This window comes from Natator depressus, chromosome 3 (genome assembly GCF_965152275.1).
Source record: "Natator depressus isolate rNatDep1 chromosome 3, rNatDep2.hap1, whole genome shotgun sequence".
In the NCBI taxonomy this organism is placed as follows: Eukaryota; Metazoa; Chordata; order Testudines; family Cheloniidae; genus Natator; species Natator depressus.
The window spans coordinates 75,811,381-75,826,739 of NC_134236.1; the positions used below are offsets into that span (position 1 = coordinate 75,811,381).

Consider the following 15,359-nt stretch of genomic DNA (forward strand, 5'->3'; position numbering starts at 1 on the left):
ACGGGTTCTGCTCAATAACAATCCAAATCAGTGTGGACTGACGCATGTTCATTTTTATCATCTGAGTCAGATGCCACCAGCAGAACATTGATTTTCTTTTTTGGTGGTTCGGGTTCTGTAGTTTCCGCATCAGAGTGTTGCTCATTTAAGACTTCTGAAAGCATGCTCCACTCCTCATACCTCTCAGATTTTGGAAGGCACCTGAGATTCTTAAACCTTGGGTCGAGTGCTGTAGCTATCTTTAGCAATCTCACATTGGTACCTTCTTTGCGTTTTGTGAAATCTGCAGTGAAAGTGTTCTTAAAATGAACAACATGTCATCATTTATTCTAGCTACCACTTGCAAAGAGGTATTTTCTCCTGTTGTCCTTCATGGGCTGCTTCAATTTCCCATATGACCTGCATTCCTGTCTATAGTATCTGGCAGATGTTAGGATTATGAATTTAATTTTTCTGCCTCAGCTCTCCATAGTTTCCCACCGTACCACTAAGATAGCTAGGAACTGATTTGTCTGAGCTTCTGATCCAAAGGACCAAACCTCATATACTTGTATGAAACAAATTTGAATCCCACTCTTTCCCTCACAGGAGAAGTTCTTAGGCCATATAATTTTTAAGTTGAGAAGCACAATATTTGCATTACTGTCCACCCATGTCAGCATTGTTTGTGAAAGCATGCAGTGGCACTTAGGGTGTCAGACGACAAGTCATATATTTATTTTTGTTGGCCTGATGCCATCTGAGGGTTTTTATGCCCAAAGGAGGAGGCTGACATGATGCCTGACTGTGAAGAGCCTATACAGTGAGGAGCCCACTGTTTTCAGATAAAATCTTCCCTCATTAGAAGGGCCAAGTCCCTGAACACCAGGGAAAATAGTCACATTTCTCTTCGGTAGTGATACCAGGTTAGATTTTGGCTGGTGCATACTGAGAAGCCTTCTGGCCTTATGAAATGGAGCCCAGGATAGAAAGAAATAGTGGGCTAAGAGGTCCTTTACTGCCTAGCAGTTCTTCAGCGCCTGGGCTGCCCTCCCTCTTATCACTCCATAGCCATGTGCTCGGGGCAGGAGGTGGAATAGTGGCAAGGCATGGCAACCTACAACTGAGGCTGGGAACAATTCAGTTCTTTTCCAGTCCTGCCTGCCTGCCTGCTCTCCTGCTTGGGGGAGGGCAGTTTTGAGTCCTACTGGAATGCTCCAGAAACTGTTCTGGCACTTTTTTGGAAGCCGGAATGGCCTCTTACTGCATATCCAGCACTTCTCGAGCACAGCACTCACTTACCAGGGAGGGGATCAAGGTGTCCTTGCCCAGCCTAGATTGCAACTTTCCCAGCACAACTGACCTCTCCAATATTGCTTGGGACCTTTCCTACTTAGGGAGAACGGACCCTGTCCTGGCTTGGCTGTGAGAGAAACTGCACTCTACCCACATTGTCACAGAGCTCTCCTAATGAGACAGCAGATAAGGGAGTGAAGCAGGAGACTCACACCCTTCCTTTTGCCTCTGGCATCCTCAGTCTAGCTCTCTCCCTGAAACCTCTAGGAATACCAGTTGCGGCAAACACCTCAGAAGGGGAAGCAGAGATGAGAGGGCAGTCTCCCCCAAAATCAAATGAAGCCCTCGGACACCGCTGAGAATTAAAGACACATTATTGAGCCAAACTGCTAATCTAACAATTTGAAAAAATATTTGGAATTTCCCTCAGGAAAGCTCTGCATCTGGGAGGCCTGGCTGAGTTGCCAGCCACTGGGGAGGCAGGAAAAAAAAAAAAGGAGGGAACATTAGGAGACATGGCATGCCCCTGCTGCCAGTGACCTAGAGGTCTGATTCTGCTCACAAGCTACAAATGGATCTGTGGACCTTAGCATGAAGAAGAAATGCATAACAAACTAAGTTACTAAATGAGAAATAATTGCATAGCAGCCACCAAATATACTGTGAAGTACTAACACTTTCCTTGTTACACACTGTCAGACTGATTGGGAAATAGCATGAACTCCAAGAGCAGTAACTGAAGTGGAATGTCACCATACTAGTGCATGGAAAGTGAAACTGTCAACCACAAAACAATCGAAAAATGGAGGATTTTTTTACCCTTTCAGATTTAGTAATCAAAGTTGCTACTGTAACAGGAGTTAAGTTAAAAAACTTCAGATAAAAAAGTGATTTCTGAGATGACAGCTCCCCTTTAAGTACAAAGACAATGTTCCAGTCTGACAGCAACAAAATGCAAACAACCGGAAAGTTTTAAGAGACTGATTCAAATGGAGAAACTAGTGGCATCTCTAGAGCACAGTTACTGGGAGGGGAGAAAAAAGGTAAACTTCTTTTCCTCGGCTACAAATGTTTCTCCCAGTTTCCTTCAATTGAACAGGGAGGCAATAAAGAAGATCCTTATTGTGTGAAATTTTTTTGTTTGGTTTTGGTGAGGAGAAGGTAGGTAGAGAGGCCCAAGTTGCCCTACTGGTACATTTGAATTATTACAGCCATTTTGAGAACGTAGACAGAGCGCTGATTAAGGAGATAAAGGCAGAGTCTCGCACTGAGCTCTGTTTGGGTGGACCTCTGTGTCTTTGGGGAGCCCCACCTGGGGATGAGTAGATCTCAGTGCAGGATTAGCACTCTAAAGACTAAGAACTAACAGAGTATAAAAATAATTTAAAAACCCACAACTGTCCAACCAAGAAAGCAGAGGGAAAATCCTCCATTATTTAATAAGAAATGAACTGAAAAGTTTTGCTACAATGTTTTCTCATTCTCCAGACCTCTTAATAAACAAATGAAGACTGTACCAGTTCCCAGAAAACCAAAAAAAAAAAGGAAAAACTAGGTAATAAATAAGCACATGGTGAGTTCTGATAAAGTAGTGGGTACCTACTAGGAAAAGACACAGGTAAGATACCTAATTTCACCTAAATAGTGCATGCTGCTCTGTCACACTAATACTGATGGAGAGTAGCGAGCAGCAAGAAATATCAACAACAGTCTTTAGTGGAAAATAGCTCACCCACAGAAGATGAAAAATGTTTAAACTTTTTATATTTTAAGGGGACTTTTAATGTAGAACACCTGGTCTGATCCAGGAGGAGAAAAAATTCTTCAGTCTTCCTCCTTAGCCAGCAGGGCTTCACTGTCCAAGAAGAAACTGCCCAACCCTCTGACAAGTATAGGAAGTATTTTCATACTTTAGGAAGTATTTTCTGGATCTAGTAGAGCAGAAGAGATACAGGATTCTGGAATTGCTGGAAGTTGCAGTTATGATAAAAGGACTTGAAATTTGCTCGAGTTCCAGGCTGAGGAATGGTTAGGTATGATCATGTTCAAATCTGAAGAGCCGTTTAGTGCCTTTTCAAGCAACTCCCTGAAAAGCTTGTCCCCATCAAAGGGAGCTTGAAGCAGACAGCGCCAGCAGCAGTGTCTGGGCCTAAAAGGTATAAGCAGCAATTTACTGCAGTGTGCAGCGGCGCAGCAGCAGCAGAATCTGGATGAGAACTCTCTCTAAACAACTACAGGACTTCTTAGCAGTGCATGAAGCACAAAGTTGTTTACAGAGCTAACTACTCCGGGCATAGATGGTCCTATGTTCACAAAGCCCCTCTTGAACAAACAGTTAATCTTTTGGTCCACAAAATCCTTACGGGCCCTTGGGCTTAGAAATTTCCAGTGCAGAGAGTGGTCCTGGAGAAACTGAAGGAAGGTGGTGTTAAAAGTGAAGAGGCGGAAAAATTTACTCATTTGGCCTAGCTACACTTAGTATAGCATTTTTGAGCGGTTCTCCTAGCAGATCTTTTTACTCTGGATTTGGCCATTCAGAGTGCACAATCTTCTCCATAGCCTCTGGTATAAGAAAAAGTCAAAAGAAACTATCTTCCATCTTTACATCTTGGAAGGGTTCTAACCAACTAGGATCTGGGGAAAAGTATAGGGAAGAGAAAATTAGATCCATCAGCCCATCCACCTTACTCTGCACAAAAAGGCAACCCTCATCACCTGGATAGGTCCAAGTATGACATGGACAGGACAGTTCATTCTTCCCCACTAATAACTTGGGCAAATGCTGGTGATAGTTGGACAACTACTCAGATAAGAGGCTGGTTGGAACTTTTGTAATGCCTCCCTTCTTATGATTGTACTTGGAAAGAAGGAGACCCAGGGTAACTAATGAAAAACAAAGCAGCCAGAAACACTTGTAAGTCACAAGATCTGGATGCCTAAGGAGTTCCACAGGGCAGGGAGAGGGAGAAGCAGGGCTTCTTTTTTCCTATGAGGAATTGAGACAAACTGTTCTGTATAAGAGTATGGGATGGGGCTCAAAAGGTTCAATTAAATAATAGAATAATCTGAGGCTTTAGGGATGGATGCCTAAGAGCACTGTTCCTAGAAAGAGAACCCTTGGATGACATCTTTGAAAACTTATAAAGAGAGACAGCATGGGTCTGAGATTCTGAGCAGAAGAGAGACCAAACTACAGAGATTTTCATACTCCCTTGTACAGTTCGGGCAAAAAAATTCAACACAAGTGGCAGTTGGGTGGGACCCCACACCTTGAGCGTTACTTCTGCTCACACAGATCTGTTCTTTGGATCTTGCAGTCATGCTTAGTCTCATTTAAAAGAAAGCAGGTGATAAACTGGCTGTGTACATCTGAAAAGCCAGGCGCTACAACTAAGATAAATCTATTATTATTTATATTAGTTGTAGCGCCTAGCAGCCCTAGGCTTGAACCACTGTGTTAGGCACTATGTGCTACTGTTAAGTACCAAAACATTGTAACTTTGCAGATTAAAATTTAAGGATCTATTATTTATCTGCAAAATGGACAATGGATGTCTTTCAAAATCAGTTTTTCTATTGGATAGTCCTAATTTCAAGGGCTCTATTTTTTTATTAAGTATAAGCAAAGATAATTTATTAGTTGGACAAACTGTTAGACTCTTTTTTTTTGGTATATAAACTCGGATGACAAATGCTCAGTCCTTATCCCAACGTGGTTTCATCACTGAGGGGTGCAGGCTACTAGAGACAGCACACAGACAGAAGGCCAAAATGGAAAGAAAGAAACAGACATTATTTTCAATGAACCATCAGAAACACAACCATTTAAAAGCTTATGTAGTTATCAATGGTTAGCTGTCAAACGGGGGGGGGGGGGGAGTATCTAGTGGGGTTCTAGGGATCTGTCCTGGTTCCGCTACTATTCAATATTTTCATTAACTGCCTTGAATAATGGAGTGCAGAGTATGCTTATAAAATCTGCAGATGTCACCAAACTGGGAGAGGCCGGAGGACAGGATTAGAATTCAAAACTACCTTTACAAATTGAAGACTTGGTCATGCAGTTGGGAAAAGGGCTAATATCATTCTGGGATATATTAACAGGAGTGTTGTATATATGACACAGGAGGTAATTTCCCCTCTTTTCTTGACATTGGTGAGACCTCAGCTGGAATAACGTGTCCATTTCTGGGTGCCACATTTTAACAAAGATGTGGACAAATTAGAGAGAATCCAGAGGAGAGCAATAAAAATGATAAAAGGTTTAAAAATCCTGACCTATGAGGGAAGGTTAAAGAAAGTGGGCACGTTTAGTCTTAAGAAAGGAAGACTGAGGGGGGACCTGATAACAGTCTTCAAATATGTTAAGGGCTGTTATAGAGAGGCTGCTGATCAAATATTCTCCATGTCCACCGAACGTAGGACAAGAAGTAGTAGGCTTAATCTACAGCAAGGGAGATTTAGGTTAGATATTAGAAAAACGTTTTAACTATAAAGATAGTTAAGCTCTGGAATAGGCTTCCAAAGGAGATTGTGGAATCCCTATCACTGGAGGTTTTCAAGACCATCTTAAACAAACACTTGTCAGGGATGATCTAAGTATACCTGGTCTTGCCTCAGTGTAAGAGGCTAGATTAAATGACCTTGAGGTCCAGCCCCACATATCTGTGATTTTAGTGCCCTGCCTCCTTCCTTCTGCTGCTGCTAGCTGTAAGGAATTCTAAAACAAGGAAATTCTCTAATTCCTATGATATCCTAAAGAAGGACTTGCCCTCTAGTTACCAAACTGCTGCTAGGTTGGAGGAAGCCAAAACCCAGGAGATTCCTGCCTGAAAAAAAAGAGGGCCACAAAGTCCTGAGGAATTGTCATCAGCTTTCCACAGAGGCAAAAGATTAGGTTGTCAATGTCACTGCAATATATCAAACATGCCAGAAGTGGAGCCAAAAAGCAGCTTGATTTAAAAATATATATATCTATGTTTAGATATATATTTTTAGATATATATCAGAAGAGGGATCTTCTGTTTACTTCCAAGAAGGGAATTTCCAACAGAAATAATATTTAACTCTTGTTCAGAGCTTTTCATCCAGAGATCTCGAAGTCCATTACCAAGGAGGTATGTATCATTATCTCCTTTCAGATGGGGAAACTGGTCCAAAGAGAATAGTCAGAGAACAATGGATACCCACACAGGACAAAATACATTTTATGTAAATCTGGGGAAGAAAAATCAAATAAAACAGACCAAAACTTAAGGTACAATCCTGCCAACACTTTGCTACTCTTGGTGTTGGCTTTGCACAAATGAATGCTTACCAATTAAATTCTAAAAAAAAAAATTGAGCTTAGTACTTGGAAGTTTTTACTATAATTTCCTCAATTAGCAGTACTTGAGGCATTTCATCAGCGTGTGGGTATGTCTGTATCTTAAAAAAAAATTCAGGTTATTTGCTTGAGTAGTCTCCCTGAAACCAAGCACTACACTTGATAGCAAGCGCTTGCAGGATCAGGCCCTTATTTTCCTACCTCAGTGAACAATGTTTCAACTTTATAAACTTTTATATTTGTCCAATAATCTATAGTTAATGAAGTAACTAGGCACAATCCATAATCCATTCTGCCTTTTTATACAAACACATTTCATTATGATTTACAATAAAAATAAATAATTAGTCCAATATTTTAATTCTGATTCCTCTGGAGTAAACAGGCCTGGATTGGTTTGTCTCAGAGAAAACTAGAAGAATTATTTTTGTGGAGATCACATCTGAATGGCTTTTTGGGAGGTGGAGGAAAGAGAAGAAAATCACTCCTCGGTCACCCTAATTCACCAAACTGAAGTAACTGTTGAATATGCCATAAACTCAAGAGGAAAGTGGTACCTATCATTAAATGTTTGCTATGCCTGAGTAAATTATTTTCACTATTTTTTTCTCCTTTTATAACTTCCTTTAGTTTAGTAGGCAACTTTCATTCCTTTTATGTCAATCTACCTCAGTAACTAGCTTATTCAGCCAAGATCAATCTGATCAAGTAATAGGCTTTCAAGAGAGAATTTTTAAAGAGATTTTTTAAAATTAAAAGGCATATTATTTCTTATGAGCAAAGGAATTAAATGGATTCAAAGTTTAGATGTTATTATATAAACTAATGGTATTTTACATCAATAAAAACACTCAATATCATTATTTCCTTTCAGTCCTTTCATTACTATCCTAGATATTGTTATTATAGCACAATATTGCCAAACAAATTAGTAAACCAATTTTGGGGCGTGACATATATGAGTAATTAAAACAAAGAGAGATAAAGAAAAATCTACTTTTGTAAACATCAGCAGTGCATAGGCAGACAACTGAAAATATTTTAACACAAACTGATAGACCATGAATGGCTTCTAGTTTGGATCCCAAATTCATGAAGACTGAAAGCTGATTTTTCAGTGTACCTGCCCACAAATGGTTTGCACATTACAATGCTTTGAGTTTTCTCATCTCATGGTTAGAAACGCAGTGAATTAAATGTTAACTGTTTGGCCTACTGCTGTTCTTTGAACTCAAATTTCTTACTTTTCAAGTATACAGATATTTATTCAATAAACGGGGAAAATTTAAATAAACAACTACACCCAATTGCATTAGCACACTGATATAACAACACAAAATAAATTGTGACAGTTGAACACATCATGATGACACACACACATCTACCTTTTACAGTTTATGCACCCACATAAGAAGTCTTAATTAGGGAGTTTGGGGAACCAATTAGCCCCCAAAATGTACTGGTTAACTGAATCACTTAAGTAGCCAGGACATAAAAACCTACTAACGCAAGGACTACCTGCACGGCCAGGCCCCTCCAAAGTCCTCAATTTAGAGGTACAGTGTATAAAATATTGTGTACTATTTACTGTGTACTATATTAGACTGTAATGTATTATTTTAAATTTAATGCATTTTTTAAAATGAACTTACTACAGTAACTCTGTTTTTGTTAAGCCTTCTTTCCAGCCCTGGCCCACCTCCACTTTTTCTCTATCCTATACTGATCATTATATAGCTTTGCCCCATGTTGTTTTCAGTGCTTTCTTCCTCTTATCTTTTTCGCCTTCTCTAGCCCTTTACACCCTTTCTATTTTCCCCTAAAGTGTGTGCTTTACTTCCTCCCCTATATTTTTTTGTTTCTCTTTCTGTTCCCCCTTAACCTCTCACTCCACCCTTAGGTCTTGTAATTGAGAACTCTGAGTGCAGCAGTGAATCTGCAAAAATAGGTCAGTTTTATTCTGTTTCTTAAGTTTTTAAAAACTATGAACGACTGCAGAATCAGGCATTGTATCTCTTCACTGGGGAGTGAACCCAAAAATAGAGACGAGTGGTGACCCCCCCAAACACACACCTAATCCATCCCATCCTACTCTCTATTTTTGGGTCCACCTCCCCCATCAAAGGCCATGGTGCCAATTCTACTATCACACATAGCTTTTAAAAGTTCCAGAAGCAGACTGTAAATTTCATTGTTGCCCAGAGTTCCTAATAGTGGGAGTGAAAACTGACAAGATTCCCGTTAGTTTTCACTCTTCTGTGTTTAACAAAGCTATAAATAACAGCAGACACACAAACTATCTGTCTGAACATTTAGGAACAACAGACTGCATCAGTTTGCACTAGGTTCTCATTTGGAAAGTTATCTTTGCAATCACAGAGTATTAGAGGTTAAGGGTCCCCCCCCCCCAAAAAAAAATTAAAGTTTCAGCTCTACAGAAGCTGATGGCACTTGCCCAGGAAAGCTTCTTGCTCTATTCACAACAGGGAGTGGATTTTTCCAAGACTTGTAAATGGCTAACATTTGTCTAACATGGCTGCTTTTAGAGATGGTTGGAGGCTAGATTCTCTACTGCAATCCCTGGTGGCTCAAAGATGCTAGAATCTGGTCATAATTGACTCTCTGAAAACTACCTCAGGAAAGGGGAGAGACTCTTAGCTAGCATAAAGCCAGTTGAGCTGGCTCCTGCGCCACGCATCTCCCAATCAGGCTATGCTCATCGGCATAGCTGTGCTCCACTAGGCTGCTCTAATTTATGCCAGAGCTGAAGAAGCTACGGTTTCAAAATTAGGGAAATATAACTGACCAGCCGGTGGCCCACTCCCACCCTTGTGCCAAATGGTTCTTGACACCAGAGAAAATCTAGCCCTACATCTTCATACAGTTGATATTTTTTTTGAGCTTGCACGTGAAACACTGAGGATAGAATTTCTTCCTTTTCATTCTTGCTATATAATATTACCACCCTCAGCTTTTAGATAGCACTTTTCATCCACAGATGTCAAAATGCTTTACAAAGGAGCTATGTATCATCCCCACTTTATAGATGGGGAAACAGAAGGCACAGCAACTAAGTGATTTAATCAAGATCATCAAACAGACCAGTCAAATGGCCAGGAAAAGAACCCAAGTTTCCCAACTCCCTGTCCAATGCCCCATCTAGTGAGCCACACTGAATGGTAAGGAACAAACATCTGTAACTACATTAGTGCAAAAGACTTACTAGAAATGCTTAACAAGTTTGTAACGCCACAGAATCTGAAGTCAATACCTTGAAAGTGCTGCCCTCACTTAGAATCATGCAGTTTCCACTTATTTAATTAGCTCAAGATCTTAAATATAAGGAAGTACATACACATCTATGAAAGTTTTTAATATCATAAGATATGAAAATGTTGGAGGAACTGGCTAGTGTTAATACTCTGAAGTTGGACATATTTATTCCTGCATTTCCATTATAAGCTATTTTCAGGAACATATTACTTTAGCCTAACTAGTCACTCTAAGATAAAACATAGCATACAAAGGTTCACCTCACAAGCAAACTTTTATTTTGTTTGTTCTCAAATTTAGTTTAGGTTGTTTTGGCAAATAAGGATTACATTCAAAACTTAAAAATAAATTTTGAGCAATAGGCACATTTTGCCTTACAACACAGTAACTCCAAAAATCTTCACCTCAAAATGGAACACTGTATAAACAATTCACTATTTGGGGGAAAGTAAAAATTCCAGAGAAGCGTCATTTAATTAACAAGTTACTGTATATGCATAGTAACTATTTTTTACCAAAAGTTCCATATAGATTATTTGTAGGTTTGGCTTGTTAGAAGAACGATTATTATACAAATGAAACCTGCATGAGCTTTGACCCTAAATGATCTCAATAAATAATCTAACACTACAATATTGATATTAAACAATGTTGGAAACCAAAACTTGTACCCTAAATAAAACTGCTTCAAACATATACTGAAGTAAACAACGTATTTGTGGGTCTGATATAAAGTACTCAGACATTGAAAGTAAAGACTGAAACCCAACTTAAACGTTCTTTTGTGGTTGCACTATTTAGTAAGTTAGAGAGAGATACTCAGTAAAAGTTTACCTTACTTCAGCTGGTGTATTTTGGGAATATGGATTTGCAGAACAAGCCAAAATCCTAATTACAGCCCCAGGGTGATATGTTTCCAGAACATGCACTGCTGTGGGATAAACTGGCTCCTCAAAAGCAAGCTCTACGTAGTCCTGGCTATAGAAGTTAGGTGGAGTCCTCTTGAATGGCAACTGGGCACTAGGACACTGATTCCACCAAGTTCCATAAGTTCGAAACACAGCAGTCTGAGTGAAGTCACCAGAACTGGGGTACACATTTGGAATACCTGCCAAATTCCACATGGTGTAGGACATGCTGTTTTCACTACCGTAATGAGAACTGAAATCCAACACTTCTTTGGCATACTGGACTACTTCAACATTGATAGGTAAGGCTCGGCTGTTTGATTCAATAGCTCTCCGGCTGTTCATCATTTCTCCCCTTGTAGCTGTCCTGGCTCGGCGCCGAAGGCAGATATAGTAAAACATGCTGAGAACTGTTAACATGGGAAACACCGGTGACATCTAGATATGAATTATGAAGCTGCAAAAGGTCAGGCGTCCTACATAAGATGCATTAACTCTTTGGGGGATGTTTCAAAAAAATAGCTGAATAAAACAGAATGGCTAAACATGGTCAACACAGAAAATTTTTCCAGTAGGAAACCTATTTGCTTTTACTCATTCTAATTTGTCATCTTAAGACAACGTTGTCATTAAAAATCTAAAATCAAGTGGTTTCTATAGGGCCACTGAATAAAAAAAAAGGCCATTTTCTGGAAGTTAAATTGAGCCAAAAACTAAACTAACTATTTTCCATGTTAGATAATCAGCCTGCAGTAGTAACAAAAATGTTGTTTTCAATGTAAAACTTTCAGCACTACCCTTTCATGTTGTCCATGAGAGCATGCACCCCTGATATAAAAGTCAGTGGACTCCAAAATGATGTTCATTGGAGTCCATTAATAATATCAGCAGGATGTCTTCTATACAGCCATGACACAAGGTAGGCGTTCAGGGTTCTGTGACAGTGTCAGAAGCAGAAGTCTATATGCACGGTGTTTTACATCTGAAAAAAAGAAGACATTTTGGTTCATATATTTACTGTATTAGATTCAAAATTTGCTAAACCTGGACACTGCAGCCATGAAAACTATTTCTAACTAGAACAAATATAAAAACAAAAAACAAGTATAATACCTACAGCAATAGTCTAATCTATCAAACAAAACCACATTTCAGCAGTTATCCTAGAGCGTACTTTATGTAAACTGTATGCTTATTCTGGATTACTTTCTAATCAAATAAGATATATCCTAGAAAAGTAAGCTTTAACAAGAGAGCATGAGATGAAGAGAAAACACTGAACTAGCACACAAGAACCATAAAGTTAAGGTGACTAAAATCTGACAATAACTAAAAAAGTGGAGTACGTTTTCACTGTCCAGACTGACTGGCATGCAAAAAGTAAACAATTAGTATAACTGGTAGAAGAGTTAGGTTTTAAAAGTTCTTCAAGTAAAGAAATTTGTTTGAAAACATGTAATTTTTAATCTGTCACTTTAACGAAACGGGTATGTCCATATTAGATTTCCTACAAATAAAGATTATCTTACAAACCCCACGGCAAAGTTAGCAGGCACAAAACAACTATAAGGCAAAAACTGTTAGATTTACCAATATAATCAGTCTTCTGTTAGTAACAAAATATTTCCTTACAGCTTATCAAGAAGCAAGACATACCAAAATTAATCTTCCCACCATAATAAAAAAATACAACTAACTTTGTTGCTCCACTGAAATCTTGTTTAACTGTTGCTCACTGGCTTCAGTGGTAAAGAGAGGAGAGCAGTGCTGGAGTCTGGAGAAAGGATGACTAAGCATCTCCTAAAATAGATGAAGTGTTTCTGCAGCAGACATTTACTGGGCGTGTACTGTATTAATCACTGGGGCGTACAGTGGCTGCACTTCTACTTCAGGACAAACACTAACAAATCATTAACCTAATGCCTCTGCTGTTCTAGCGGGCCAACTGCACATTTACCATTTGAAATAAGTCGCAGTTGGGACTATACTTTGTTTAGTCATACAACCTTTGTTTTTCTGGTGTAACTCACTTCACCCCAACTTCAAAAACAAAACAACCCAAAAAATCAACACCCATACATATATGGGTAGCATCCACTGAGCCCCCTTTTTGTCAGAATACTATTAGCAATTGACAGTGCAGGTTTCGTAAGATAAAGGCAGGCTGCAGCCTCCGCTCCTATATTTGACAGTGAGAAAACATATGTTGAGGAACTGTTCACTATTTCTTTCTTCTTCCTCCTCCTACAATTTTTGTTGGTCTAGTTTCTGTCCTTAAAATCAGATTTTACACCAGCTTTCGCTATCGCAACTTGAACTACATTTGGCACCTACCACAGCAGGGAAAACATAAGAAGTTGTCTTGGCTCAGCCCTGAGGTCTGTAGGGAAGCCAAAGCCAAACAAAAAGGTGTTCTAAAGGCCCTGGCCTTTGGAAGAGACATGGGAAGGAAGCAACAAGTTGCTGTTCTCTCTTTTTCAACTGGGGCGAATTAAAAGTTTAACTGAAGACTAGGACTACGTAAAAAAAAACACTTCTTTTGGATTCTTTTCTCCTGATCTAACATGCCTTATTTAAAGATTAAAAAAGGAAATAAGTGCTAGAATAGATCATCAGATCTGCACCCTTCATTCCTCCACAAGCCTCACCTGTGTGGCGCAGCACCCCAAGGGAAAGGAAAGCACTTTACAAGATGCCTCCGATGAGGAAACGTCATTAAAAAAAAGCGTATTTTTTATTTTTAAAATCATTAGAATTCAGGTGCAAATTCCAAAATTTGATTCTAACTAGTGTTTTGTGTTTTACTTCTGACAAATTCCACCCCCCCCCCCATATTTTGTTTCTAGTTTTAAAGCGGAAGCCGGAAGTTGCAATGAGATTCAGCTACCTGTGAGTGTAATACCACTCTGTAGGATCCTATACCATACCCAATTTCCCCAGCAGTTTGCAAATCATCACCCCAGTTCTATATTCACTGCTCCTTGGAAAACTGTAGATTGGGAATTGAGAAGACTATGAACCAGTGCCCATAAATTATTTGAAAAATCAGTGAACATAATGGATAATGACACACTAGTTCTAGGCACTGGCATGAAAAAAATCAGCTGTTCGTTTTATATGCTAAGTGCGTATTCCACAAAAAATTAAGCAAATTTTAAAAGTGTCTTTGTACATCTATTATTATTTATATTAGTTATAGCGCCTTGCAGCCCTAGTCATGAACCACTGTGTTAGACACTACGTGTTACTGTTACGTACCAAAACATTTTGTAACTTTGCAGATTAAAGTTTAAGGATTTATTATTTGTCTGCAAAATGGACAACTGATGTCTTTAAAAATCAGTTTTTCTATTCGATAGTCCTAATTTCAAGGGCTCTGTTTTTTATTAAGTATAAGCAAAGGTAATTTATTAATTGGACAAACTGTTAGACACTTTTTTTTTTTTTGGTAAATAAAGTAGGACGACAAATGCTCAGTCCTTATCCCAACGTGGTTTCGTCACTGAGGGGTGCAGGCTACTAGAGACAGCACACAGTCGGAAGGCCAAAATAGATGAAAGAAAGACAGAAAGATTATTTTCAATGGACCATCAGAGAAACAACCATTTAAAAGTTTTCAAAAGACTTAGAGTATATCTACATTGCAACTAGATTTGTGACTGCACCATATGGCAGCTAGCTTTAACAGAGATAGTACAATTACCAATAGCAGTGAAACTGCCACAGCATGAGCTTCAGTGCAAACTATACAGTAACTTCTCACTTAACTTTGTAGTTATGTTCTTGAAAAATTAGACTAAGCAAAACAATGTTAAGCAAATCTAATTTCCCCATAAGAATTAATGTAAACAAGGTGGGTTAGTTCCAGGCAAATTTTTTTCACCAGACAAAAGACATTATATACATATACAGTACAAGTTTTAAACAATTTTAAACAAATAATGTCATACTGTATTCAGCAATGATGATTGTGAAGCTTGGTTGAGGAGGTGGAATCAGAGGGTGGATCGTCCAGCTGCTCCTCTTCCTGAACTTTCCCAACTCAAAAAAATACATCTAGAGATTGTTGTTTTGCTTTCCTTTTTTTTTCTTGGTAAATGTCTTTATAGTAATTCATTTCCTAACCACTTGGAGATGCGTTCCCTGTTAGGATGGTCATCATAAGGATTTGTAAACTAGCTTCAATCATTTGGAAAGCTTCAGAAAGATGTTTGGCAGTCAAATTTCGATGAGTTGGTTCTTCTTTTATTTCTTGGCTGTCTTCTTCCATTGCTCTCATCACCTCTAGTTGCATCAGATCTTCATTGGTTAGCTCTTCTCCGTGTGATTGCAGAAGTTGTGTAACACAGGCTTTTTCCACCTCATCAAAACCTGTTTTCTTGGCCAAGCTGAGGATATCTTTCTTCATAGCGGGGACAACATCTTTAAATCCTTTTAAGTCATCGACACAGTCAGGCCACAACTTCCCCCACACACCATTCACGCATGCTTGAGTGACTTCAGCCCAGGACTTACCGATGTTATCGATGCACTTGCGGATGTTGTAGTCACACCAAAATTGCTGAATCATAGGCTTG

The 15,359-nt window shown here is 39.1% G+C and overlaps 1 protein-coding gene across 2 annotated transcripts in view; it reads right to left on the minus strand.

Annotated features, from left to right (window-relative positions):
* Positions 1-15,359, minus strand: part of FBXL4 (F-box and leucine rich repeat protein 4) — a 120,313-nt gene that overhangs the window by 85,789 nt on the left and 19,165 nt on the right. For both annotated transcript variants that reach the window (XM_074948145.1, XM_074948144.1), the window contains exon 3: positions 10,709-11,764. In XM_074948145.1, coding sequence (XP_074804246.1) covers positions 10,709-11,220 — 512 coding nt within the window. In that variant the 5' untranslated portion in view covers positions 11,221-11,764. The remainder of the gene's footprint in view (positions 1-10,708; positions 11,765-15,359) is intronic.